At 34.7% G+C, this 13,621-nt stretch overlaps 1 protein-coding gene across 4 annotated transcripts in view; it reads right to left on the bottom strand.

Annotated features, from left to right (window-relative positions):
- The window catches only part of SRBD1 (S1 RNA binding domain 1), a 221,317-nt gene that overhangs the window by 170,475 nt on the left and 37,221 nt on the right, over positions 1-13,621 (bottom strand). For 3 of the 4 annotated variants that reach the window (XM_005575971.5, XM_045369393.3, XM_074011855.1), the window contains 2 exons: positions 12,280-12,415; positions 1,461-1,564 (listed from right to left, as the gene is read on the bottom strand). In XM_005575971.5, the coding sequence (XP_005576028.3) occupies positions 1,461-1,564; positions 12,280-12,415 (240 nt within the window). The remainder of the gene's footprint in view (positions 1-1,460; positions 1,565-12,279; positions 12,416-13,621) is intronic. The other variant, XM_074011856.1, reaches the window with a different exon arrangement.

Genomic DNA, 13,621 nt, shown 5'->3' with positions numbered 1-13,621 from the left:
GAAATCATACTATAAATAAATGCTAATTGTAAATTGTCTTTTTAACTTAATAAGACGTGTTCATACTTCAACTTCAGCTCTATTTCCACTTTTTCAAAATGGCTGCACAGAATTCCACCATATGGACATAACATAACTGGCTTAAGCAATTTACCTATTGATTAACATTTAGATTGTTGTTTTACTTAATGGTTGCTTAGTTAATAGTATTTGGTTGTTAAGCAAGTTGATCCTTCATGGCTTTTAATGAATTAACAAAACAGTTCTGTTGAATGAGATAACTGATTTCCAAAATCCATGATACTTATTCTCAAAGAACAATTCATCTAACTTTTTAAGTATCATTCCTAGGAATCTCTCTATTCTAAAGTTACATAGAGCCAGCTGGTGATGAACTTTATCAAAATTTACATCTCCTAGCTGCTAGGAAGCCACTTTACTTACCTCTTTGTATCAGTTTTCTCACTGGCTAAATGGTGACTACAAAATCTGCTCTACCAACTAAATAGATTGTTGTGAGGATCAATTACACTCCGAAAAATTAAAACTAAAAGTAAAAAGTATTATACAAACATAGTGCTATTTTATAGGCTCCTTAACAAATAAAAAGGGTAATAAAAAATTACATAAGCTTAGACATTTCCTTAAAATATCTAAAAAATTTAATGTTTCTTTCAATCATCCTTAATATGCAACATTTATTCCCACATACAGAATGCTTAGAGATTTATATTGTAATATCCAATAAGTTATTTTTTGTTTCCATCATCCTTAAAGAGCTAAACACTTCAGATATGATATATACAGTATATCTTTGTTAGTTTGTTTTTGCAAGGGAAAAGATGATCTTACAAAAGTTTCAAATAGTACAGAAAAGTAATGAAGTAAAAAAGTTCTTCTCCACAGAGATAATCACTATCAAAAATTCCTCATACACCTTCCTGGATATTCTCTATTTAAACATGCCTGACACACATACTTTTTTTTTTTTTTTTTTTAATGCAAAAGGGACACTATTTACCTTGTCTGTCATTGGCTTTTTTTTTTTTTTTTTTCTGAGACAGAATCTTGCTCTGTTGCCCAGGTTGGAGTGCAGTGGCACAACCTCAGCTCCCTGCAACCTCAGCCTCCCGGGTTCAAGCAATTCTCTGCCTCAGCCTCCTGAGTAGCTGGGATTACAGGCACGCACCACCACACCTGGCTAATTTTTTGTTTTTGTATTTTTAGTAGAGACGGGGTTTCATCATCTTGGCCAGGCTGATCTTGAACTCCTGACCTCATGATCCACCCCCCTCGGCCTCCCAAAGTGCTGGGATTACAGGCGTGAGCCACCGCGCCTAGCCTGTCACTGGCTTTTTAATAATTTTTACATAATAGACATCTTTACATATCAGTACATATAGATATCAGTATCATATTTTAGAAAAGAAAGAAAATTCTGTAAATATCTGTAAACAGACCTGTTTTGGATGCACCACCTACAGAATTCATCCTTCACTCCATCAGAAATATTGACCTTAACCGTCAGTACCTTCAAATTTTCTCCACGGTTAATTGCCAGAATCTGAGTGCAAACATAAGGCAAAGACTAATAATCCACAAAATATATGAAACAAATCAGGCAGCTATGTAGCTGACAGCTATATGAATTTTTTACTCATTTATTTACCAAGAATACATTTTAAAATAATCATTTACTTACACTTTTTTCAAGTAACATACCTCCCTCATAAGGAAAACCCTAACATGTTCTTAGAAAATAAAATGCAGATACAAAGCCTATCTATCACATGTACAAGAAGAAACTTCGATGATCTAAAAATCTCATTGCAGATTGTACTAATTAAAAACTTTTGATCATCTGGAGCTGGAAGGGTATACTTTTTATAATTTGAAAAGATAACCTGTGCTAAGATAAATACAAACATGTAAAATCCCTATGTGCAATATTTAGTAGCTACAAATTGTTACCATCCATTGAGCATTACTAATTGTAGAGCCCATCTAAGCACTTTAAATATATTATCTCAAGTAATCCTTAGAGTCACCAGTGATGCGTGTATTACCTTCATTTTACATAATAATTTTTCTGAAACCTGTTCCAAATCACAAAGCTAGCAAGTAGCAAAAAAAGAATTTAAACTCAGACCTGTCCATGCTCTTAATTAAAATATTAAAAGTATGACTGTCTTAAAACACATTTAAAACACTCCTTAAAGAAGTACAAACAAAACCAAAACAAGCAAAAGAAAATAATAAATAATAAGGTAAAAATAAAATAGAGAATAGAAAAGCAATAAATATCAACAAAACCATAAATTGGTTCTTTAAAGATATCAACAAAATTGACAGATCTTTCACTAGACTAATCAAGAAAAACAACAGGAAACACTCAAATAACAAAATCAGGAACAAGAGAGAAGCCACTATTAAGGACCTTATAGAAATAAAAAAGATTATAAGGGATACCATGAGCAACTGTATAACAAATTAGACAACTAAGATAAAATGGACAAATTCCTAAAAAGACACAAACTACCAAAAACAAACCAAAAAGAAACAGAAAATCTGAACAGACCTATAAAAAGTAAGGACACTGAATTCGTAATTTGAAAATTTTCCACAAATAAATGTCCAGGCCCAGATGGCACCACCACTGAATTCTACCAAACATTTTTAAAAGAATCAATATTCATTCTTCACAAACGTTCCAAAAGATATTAGAGAAGGAAAAGCTTCCCAAATATTTCTATTAGGCCAGTATTACTCTGATAGAAAAACCAGACAAGACTTCACAAGAAAACTACAAACCAGTATCTCTTATGAATATAGATGTAAAAATCCATAATAAAGCACTAGCAAACCACATCCAGAAACATATAAGAAGGATTATACACCAAGATCAACTAGAATCTATTCCAGGAATGCCCGGTTGATTTAACATTGAAAAAATCAATTAACCTAACACATTATATCCATAGAATAAATAATAAAAATCCTATGATCATCTCAATAGATGTGGAAAAACATCTGACAGAATCAGGTAGCCCTTCATGATAAAAAAAACACTCAACAAACTTGGAAACATAAGGAAAGTTCTTCAATGTGAGAAAGGGCATGTGCACAGAAATCTCACAGCTAACATCACATTTACTGATCAAAGACCAGAAACAAGACAAGTGTGTCCACTCTCACAACATTGTACTGAAGGTTCTAGCCAGGGAAAAGGAAGGGAGGCCATCTATATTGGAAAGGAAGATGTAAAACTTTCTCTATTTGCAGCTAACATGATCTTATATATAGAAAATTCTAAGCAATTCACTACAAAACTATTAGAACTAATAAAGAGCTCAGCAAAGTTGCAAAACACAAGCTCAACATATAAAATTAATTTCTACATACAAGCAATAAACACTCTGAAAATATTTTTTTAAATTCCATTTATGATACCACCAAAAGGAATAAAATACTTAGGAATAAATTTAACAAAAAAAGTTCAAAACTTAAATGGTTGACCTTTGAACAATACAGGTTTGAATTGCATGTGCTGACTTATATGCAGAATTTTTTCAACCAAACAGGGATTGAAAACACAGTAATTGCAGAATCTGAAACCCACGTATAAGGAGAGCTGATTTTTCATATACACGGGTTCTGCAGGGCCAACTCTGGGACTTGCATATACATAGATTTGGGTATATGCAGGGATCCTGGAATCAATCTCCTGTATATACCAAGGAACAACTGTACTCTGCAAACTACAAAACACTGTTGAAAGAAATTAAAGAAGATCTAAATAAATAGACATCCCATGTTCATGGATCAGAAGGCCTAATATTGCTAAGATGGCAATACTCCCCAGGCTGATTTACAAATTCAGTGAAATCTCTATCAAATCCCAATTGGCATCTTTTGCGGAAATTGGCGAACTAATTTTAAAACACATATAGTAATTCAAAGGACTGAGAATAGTCAAGTCAATTTTTAAAAATAAAAATAAACTTGGAAGATTCTCACTTCCCAATTTCAAAAGTTACTACAAAGACACAGTAATCAAGACAGTGGGGACTGGCATACGGATAGACATAGAATGGAATAGAACTGGAGACCAGAAATAACCCTATACACATAGAGTCAACTGATTTTCAACAAGGGTACCAAGAAAATTCAATGAAGAAAACCCAGTCTTTTCAATAAATCTGGGATAACTAGAATTAACCACATGCAAAAGAACAAAAGTGAACAGACACCTACTTCATGCTATACATACAAATTAACTCAAAAGTGATCTTAGACCTTAATATAGGAACTAGAACTATAAAATTTCCATTAAAAAAGAAGAAAATATTTATGACACCAAGTCATAAAGCCTTCTTAGATATAAAACCAAAAGTGTAATCAATAACAAAAAAACAGATTGAACTTCAACAAATTTTAGTTTTTGTGCCTCAAAAAATAGTACCAAAAAAGTGAAAAGAAAATGAACAATATGGGATAAAAATTTTTGCAAATCATATGTCACATAAGGGTATCTAGAATATATTTAAAACTCTTACAGTTCAACAATAAGAAAACAAAACCCAATTTATTTACTTTCTTAAGAGAATGGGGTTTCACCATGTTGGCCAGGCTGGTCTCGAACTCCTGACCTCAGGCGATCCACCTGCCTCAATTCCCAAAGTGTTAGGATTACAGGTGTGGCCCATCACGCCTGGACACAATCCAATTTAAAATGTACAAAAGATCTGAAGAGGTATTTGTTCAAAAATTATATACAAATGACGATAAGTACATGAACAGATGCTCAACATCATTAGAGAAATGCAAATCAAAACACAAAAAGATGGACAATAAATGTTGGGGGGGATGTAGAGAAATTGGAACCTTCACAAACTACTGGTGAGAATGTAAAAACGGCATAGCCACTTTGGAAAATAATATGGCAGATTAGGTTAAACGTAAAGCTACCATATAACCCAGCAATTCCATTCCTAGGTACATATCCAAGAGAAATAAAAACATATGTCCACACAAAAACTTAGACACGAATGTTCATAGCATTATTCATAATGCCCAAAAAGTAGAAACAACCGAAGTATTCGCTTACTGATGAATGGATAAGTAAAATGTGGAGAATCCATATAATGTAATATTATGTAGCAATAAAAAGGAAAGGTGTACTAATACGTACCGTAACTGACAAACTCTGAAATCATTATGCTAAGTGAAAGAAACCTGCATGTTGTACGATTCCTTTATATGAAATGACCAGAACAGACGAATCTGTAGAGATAGAAAGTTGGGTGCCTAGAGCTTGACGCAAGGAAATATTTGGGAGAAAAATGTCCTAAAATTGCTTGTGGTAACGGTTACACAACTCAGTGAATTTACGAAAAACTACTGAACTTATAAAGTTCTAATGGTTGCATTATATGCGATATGAATTTTACTTCAATAAAGCTATTAGAAAATTAAAACACTCTTTTCTTAAAGCACTCTTCAATACCAATTATTAAGATGACAAATCTTAACACAAATTAACCAAATAATTTAATCAAGTTAACAGCTTCCCTTAAATAATATTTGCTAGTCTACATATATTTATGTGTATTATATATTAAAAATAAAAGAAACAACATCACTTCAATATATATTCAGATTTTTCACTAATTCTTAATGGCTTTCTTCCAATCACTCTTAATGAATGGAGTTTTAATAAACTAAGTTCTCCCTTTACAGGACACAAACTGATATTTTAACAATTTTAGCACATTTCCATGAGGATCTCTAACAAAAACTTAGACTTCCTATCTGTGGTGAAACAAGCTTAAAATAATTCAACTTAATATTACCAGAAAATAATTCTGCTACGAAAATTTCTCAATTTGTGCTTCATGTTGAAAAGAATGTCAAAAGATAAAAAGCATATTTTTCTAACTTTAATTTAAATTTTTAAAATATTGAGTAAAATTTTAAATAAATTGTCAGAGTTTTAAAAAATATATAGAGGACTTTTTTCTTTTTTTTTTTGAGACGGAGTCTCGCTGTGTCGCCCAGGCTGGAGTGCAGTGGCCGGATCTCAGCTCACTGCAAGCTCTGCCTCCCGGGTTTTTACGCCATTCTCCTGCCTCAGCCTCCCAAGTAGCCGGGACTACAGGCGCCCGCCACCTCGCCCGGCTAGTTTTTGTATTTTTTAGTAGAGACGGGGTTTCACCGTGTTAGCCAGGATGGTCTCGAACTCCTGACCTCATGATCCGCCCGTCTCGGCCTCCCAAAGTGCTGGGATTACAGGCTTGAGCCACCGCGCCCGGCCGACTTTTTTCTTATATACTTGAGAAATTTCTAAAGTAAACGTCAGCAGAAATAAAACAATCACTTAGAAATAAAAGTTTAGGCTGGGTACGGTGGCTCATGCTTGTAATCCCAGCACTTTGACAGGCCAAGACAGGTGGACTGGTTGATCTCAGGAGTTCAAGATGGGCCTGGGCAACATGGTGAAATCCCAACTCTACAAAAAATACAAAAATCATCCAGGTGTGCTTGTGCACGCCCATAGTCCTAGCTCCTCAGGAGGCTGAAGTGGGAGAATGCCTTCAACCCTCATGGTGGAAGTTGCAATGAGGTGGGATTCTGCCACTGCACTCCAGCCTGGGTGAAAGAGCAAGATATTGTCTAAGAAAAAAAAAAAAAGTAAGCTTACATAAAACAATATATTCAATAATACTGCATAGAACTATCTACAAAGAAATAAATTGTGAATACAAAATAAACTTGTTTGAGCTCAGCAGAGACTTCCGTATTTGCCATAGGTTGTGCCAGCTTAGTAAACAGAAGTTCTTCATACAAGAAATTATCTCTAATAAATTAATTCAAGTAGAGTACAACAATATAGAGGAGAGTTATTTAATTCTGATTTATATAACTATGGCATAACATCACAACACATTATTGGAGGATTTTTGCTCTTTTTTACCATACCTAGTAATGTAATATGTCAAACTTACAAAAAATCCTGACACACAGGAAGACCCATGGTGGAGAGGGGAGTAAAGTAACAGAAATAATAAAGCTTGGGACAGAAACTGGAATTGAAAATGAGTAGTGGGTTAAAGCAAAATTATTGCAGATGGTGACACTGAACAGGAAATAGGTAGTATAAGACACAGGAAATTGCATGTCAGTGAAAATACACACCAATAAAGATAAGGAACAGAAACTCCCATGAGAGAATGTGAAGACTGAGCTACAAATTCATGTGGTAGAAAAGATCACACTAAGGACCAATTTGAAAAAGAAAGAAAAAAAGATGCAGCTGGAAGAATTTACTAAGCAGCTATTAATGGCTATTCCCACAGTACTCGGAGAGAGTTCCACAGTAATTTTCCTTCACCACACTGTCTTTCATCATTTGCATTCATTTCTGTATTCTGTGATACTATGTGCTAGGGTATTTACGTAAAGGCTGAAAAGTAAGGTTCAGAGTTGGGACATGAGGTTTCAGCACTACAGGAATTGGGAAGCTGTTTTTGTAACCTAGCATATCATCAATCCGGCCTGTGCATGATAAACTAAAAAGTTCGTAAAAGGGCAGTGCTGTTTTTCAAAACTGACATTTCCAAAATGCTCTGCTTTCCCAGGCCTGAATACCGTCACACCCAGAAGCCTGTGTCAATCATAATCTTAAATTCAGTCACTAACTCAGAATGCCACGTGTTAAACACAGCAGCTAAAATGCAGAGCCCAAAAAAATATTTTCAAGCAGAAATTAGAAGGCTAGGTTTAACAGAATAAAAGCATTCATGTTTTTCCAAAGTTGCAATAAAATTAAATAAACATAAAAGGTGGACAAAATAAGACAGAAAAACTACTTCTGCAAAAGGAATGTTAGTATACTTAGTCACTGGTACTGTTAAAAATTATTTTTCATTATGTTATATCTGTGTCAGTAGACTATAACAACTAGGTATGTAAAATTTCACCATACTTTCTTTCAAATTATTGAAAGTATGTACTTCACTACTTCACCTGATGCGGTAAATATAGTGTGCACAAAAGTAAAGTTGACAACTTTAGATATAATAGTGAAACATTTCAAATATTCAAAAGGGCAAGGGCCGTGTCACCTCTATACCCTAAATAGGACCCAACATAAAATAACCTTTCAGGAAATACTTGTGGGATAATCCAACACTCTTCATGTCTTGTTACAACAAAACAAAATTTTTTCACATCTGTGTCATCTTAAACGAAAAACAATTACTTTTTTATTTTTTTAAGAGGCAAGGTCACACTGTTGCCCAGGCTGGAAGGCAATGGCTATTCACAGGAGCAATCCCACTACTGATCAGCACAGGAGTTTTAACTTGCTCCTTTTCTGACCTGGGCCAGTTCACCCCTCCTTAGGCAACCCAGTAGTCTCCCATTCCTGTGGGGTCACCATATTGATACTGAACTTAATGTGAATACCCAATCGGCATGGCACACTTCAGTCCAGAAATTCTAGACTCAAGCAATCCTCCCACCTCAGGCTCCTGAGTAGTTGGGACTACAGGTATGCGCCACCATGCCAAATAATCACATTCTTAATGATGAAAATTAAGTATTACATGAAAGGTTAGGAATACTAGTTTTTTCTATTATTCTCTCTTTATAGCAGTAAAATGCAGATAGGAAGAAAAATAAATTTTAAAATTATTTTTTGAGAAATTCCAGGTTTGAAAAACACTGACAGTTTCCTAACTTCAAATCTCCCTCTCCCTTTCTCAAAAAACTATAAAACCAATAAAGAGAATAAATAAAACACAACACAGAACCCATCTCTTTGCATTTCTAGGAGACAGAGAATTATACTGGCATCAGATTTCTCAAACATAACATACAAAGGAAGCCAACAGCAGAGCAACATATTCAAGAAACTTAAGGAAAGAAAGTGCAAACAAAAATGATTATACCATGCCAAGCTATCCTTCAAGTTTTAAGGCCATAGAAAACAATTCTGAATGTGTAAGAACTCAGAGAATATTGTACACATATACCCTTCTTCAGATCCTTCACTAGAGCAGAAGTTAGCAAACTATGACCTATGGGCCAAATCCAGCCTGCCATCTGTTTTTTGTGAATAAAATTTTATTGAAACACAACCATGCTCATTCATTATGTATTGTCTATGACTGCTTTTGTGTTACACAGCAGTTGTGTAGTTGCAACAAAAGCCATCTGGCTCACAAAACCTTAAATATTTGTTCACTGGACCTTTACAGAAAAAGTTTACCAACTGTATACTAGTCTACAGAATAAGTTTCTCACTCTAAAGACTTTGGAAAGCTCTGGCAAAAGGACCAAGGGCAAGCATTAATATAATTCTAGGGCCGAGATTAAAACAAGAGTGGGGTCAGTTTCCTTTAAGAAAGCGCGGGTTGCAAGGCAATCCTCATACCAAAGCAGACTTCAGAATAAAAAGCATTAAACAAGGTAATAAAGAAAACTTTATATAATGTTAAAAGCCACACTCCAGCTCTGGAATAGAACAAGGAGCGTGCGATCCTGTACTTTAAAGATGTTGTTAGGAGTGACATCACTGAAAATTGTGGAGTAGGGAACTCTAAATATCATCCCTCCACAAAGGTAAGGTAGCAAAAACCATCAGAATTAACTTTTTCACAACTATGGAATCTAATAAAAATTTTATAACAACGAAAGAAACACTTACAGAAAGAAGCTGCAGAATTTCTATAAGAGAGCACTTTTAACTTACACCAGTCTCAGCAGTGGCCTCTGAAGATGACAGCCCACTTTCCTAGGGCAGGTTGCTCTTATCAGAAGGAGCAATATGGACCTTATTCTCAAATAACTACGGTTGTGTGTTTTGATGTCTGGTGGGTCCCTGAGGAACTGACTCAAGGGCTTGCCTTTATTTCACATGCCTTGGAGCTTACTCAGGACAGAAGAAGCCTCCCAGGTGGCCTTTGTCAAAAGTACTTAAAGGCAAACATATTAGCACCAGCCATGAGGGGTAAGGGATAACACGGGGGCAACTAACACACAGACCAAAAAACCTGTGAAAAATAAGCGTGGAAATGAGATATTTGAGGGAAAAGGGGCTTTGTAAAATTCCTGGGCATGCTGAGGGCCAGGGTGCATGCTCTGAAAAGATCTGAGGGAACCTTAAGCTTTCACCTCTAAAAGAACTTTGGGCTCCATGCAAACAGGAAGAAAAGGCTAAGGCAGAGCTGTTAGTGGCCTCACTAAGTGTTGAAGGAGTGCCCCAATAAAGAATCAATCTGCAAAGTCTGGGAGAGTTTGGGGTTTTTTCTTTTAGGGTTTATTTTGTTTTTGTTTTTGGCTCCAGGCATTCAGGGGAATCTCTGTTAAATAACTAGATGGTTACTAAGCTAACAAGGGAGACCTCAGTGGACACACATAACAAAGAATAAAAATTTACAAAACTAGTTAAGAAAAGTCACTAGAACAAACCACCCCACAAAGCAAGTAGCAACAACAAACACGAGGGAGGGGAGAGAATCTGATTTCCAGAGTTATCAAGGTATAATATACAACATATACAGACTTTACCAAAAAAAAAAAAAAAAAAAAATCAAAGAAACTGTCCATGAGAAAGCTTAGACATTGGCCTTACAAAACAAAGATTTTAAATTAACTCTCTTAAATATGCTGAATTCAAGAAAATCATGAACAGAGACCTAAAGAAAGCCAGGAGAATGATCTTTCAACCATATAAAAAATAAGAGTTAGAAATTATAAAAAAGAACCAAATAGAAATTACGGAGCTGAAAAGTACAATGACTGACATAAAAAATGTACTAGGGGTTCAACAGCAAATTTGAATAAAAAGAACAAATCAACAAGCCTGAAGACAGGTCAAACGGGAATATACAGTCAGAGAAAAAAGAAAAAACTAAAGAAAGGAAAGGAACAGAGGCCGAGACCTGTGAGACACTATCAATCATACTCTTTACGTATAATGGGAGACCCAGGAGAGGAGAGAAAGGCGCAGAAAGGATATTTTCTTTAAATTATTATGAAGAATTTATCAAGTTTGATGAAAAACATTAATCTACACGTGTAAGAATCACAATAAACTCCAGGTAGGATAAACTCAGAAAGACCCACAACAAGACACATTATAATCAAACTGTCAAAAGATAAAGACACAGAATCCTGAATGCAGCAAGAGAGAAGAGACTTGTCACAAATAAGGCATCGTAAGATTAACACCTGATTCCTCATAAAAAACCATGGAGGCCATACCATAAGAGTGGATGGTATATTTAGTATTAAAAGGGAAAAATTTAAAACCATCAACCAAGAATTCTATATTTTAAAAAACTCTCTGTAAAAAAATGAAGGAAATGTTTAATGGACATAGAGTTTCAGTTTTGCAAGATAAAAAATTTCTGGAGATTGGTGGCACAACAATATAACTATGCTTCCCATTACTGAACTGTATGCTTAAAAAGGGTTATGATGGTACATTTTATGTTAAATGTATTTTACCACAATTAAACATAAATTTTTTTTAAAAAAGGAGAAATTAAGATTTTCCAGAAAAAACAAAAATTAGGAAGTTTGTCACTAGTAGACCTGCCTTACATGAAATAGTACAGGAAGTGCTTCAGACTGGAATGAGAGGGTACTAGATAGTAACTTGAAGCCATAAAAAGAAGTAAGGAGCACTGATAAAGGTCGCTACATATGTAAATATAAATGCCAGTATTACTGTATTTTTTGTTATCTCCTCTCTTTTTTCCCTTTATAATTTAAAAGCTACATTCCACAACATAGATATAGCCTATGACTACATTTACGAAAAAAAAATTTAGTAAACTGAAAAATGAAACTAAAAGACTGAAGTACAACGACTATGATTTGTATAACTAAATGAGACCTCTCACACTTTATTCTAAATCAGGTATCTCAGATTTGTATTTCACATGGAAGAGATCCAGAATTGAGCTCAAATATAAGGATACTAGGAAGCAGAGTCTAACAAAAAGATCACCAGCCAAAAAGTCAAGATATCTAAAATGTTATATTGTCAGCTCTGCTATAATTCTCAATGTCACTTATTAACTAACTGCTCTGGGTCGTTCGTTCCCAATTTGTGAAGTGGCGAGGATATGACAATATTATAAGAATTTATATAAAGAAAAAAGAAAACAGTTGACATAAAATTCTTTAAATTCTTAGTAAAGTAGCAGGCAAATCTAAAATATTATCATTATTACTGTATCAGCATGCACATGCAGTTTCTTTATTTACCTGATGATGGTGAATGCTTCTTATGTTGCACGAAAAATGCTGGTAGAGCAGAAACTTATCAACATCTTTCTCATTTACCTTTTTTGAGGACACTTTTGCCAGAGATGACTGGATACAAACGTGTCTGTTCTGGCACCTGTTCAGATACCCAAGTGTTCAAAAAACAAGCATTTATTAATTTGTGCTTTAGTAAAGAATATATAGAAATAAGGATAGCAAAAAAGTCCAAGTGAGTTTTTTTAATGATGCCCAGCTATGAAATCAATATTACTGCCCCATCAAAAGAGGACTCTTTGCCTACTGATACTAGCATAGTCCTCCAGATCTATTTATATATCTACTCAATCTCCCCATAAAATGCCTAAATGAATTCAGAAACCATCTGCAATTATGTAAAAGATCAAAACTCTCTATAGAAATCAAACCAACAGCTCTGATCTAAATATCAGACTTTTCTAATCACTAAGTTAGGCAGTCATAGTCAATTAAAAACTAAAAAAAAAGAGAAACAAAAGGACGTGTCAGGACAGCTTCCAATAACAATTTATAATACTGAACCAAATTTAAGCAGCATAATTACTTATAAAAACACATTTTAAAACCTGAGCAAGAATTTTGCTTCAACTCATTCCTGCTGGGGCCTCTGAGAAAATAGAAAAGTTATCTGCCTTGTACTAACAAAAAACCCTGACAAGCAACAGTAGTCAACTAGGTCATCTCCTTTCCTCTTCTCGGCACAGCTCAAACAGCTAGATATGTGGAGGGAGAGAGAGGGAGAACAGACCTCTGGCAGAAACGTGTCTTCTCTTCTGATACACAGCAGAAAAAGAACAAAATATATAAAAAGAGAGTTTTAAATTAATGTGTTTTTGTAATGAGGCATAAAACCCATAAGCCCAAGAAGGCTCTAGGTCAAAGATCTTTAATGTCTGATAAACCAGGACTGTGATCCCATAGATAAGCTGCTCCCCCAACAGCTAAAAATCATCTGGAGGTCAGTCCTTTTACCCTCATCTGATATTACACATTCTCAAATTAAGCCAATCACTGGTAAACACCAGAAACAAGATACTATAAAATTAAGCATACATCACAATCAACATGTTTAAAAAGCAATGCCACTCTAAAGGACATCAATCTCTCTTCATATATATTGTGTAAGGCAATGGTTTTTAAACTCATCAGGCCCCTCCACTGAGACGCCTCAGCATAAAGAGGGTGAGTAGGCAGAGTTCCAGGCTCCCTGCCCAGAATTCAATTAAAACAACTTTACTTTTATCTGTTTTATATATTTCGGTTATGCTATTTGAACAAAGAGTTCTGCTCCTTAAAAAAAAAAAAA

The sequence above is a fragment of the Macaca fascicularis genome, chromosome 13, assembly GCF_037993035.2.
Source record: "Macaca fascicularis isolate 582-1 chromosome 13, T2T-MFA8v1.1".
Lineage (NCBI taxonomy): Eukaryota > Metazoa > Chordata > Mammalia > Primates > Cercopithecidae > Macaca > Macaca fascicularis.
This window is presented reverse-complemented; position numbering and strand designations above follow the sequence as displayed.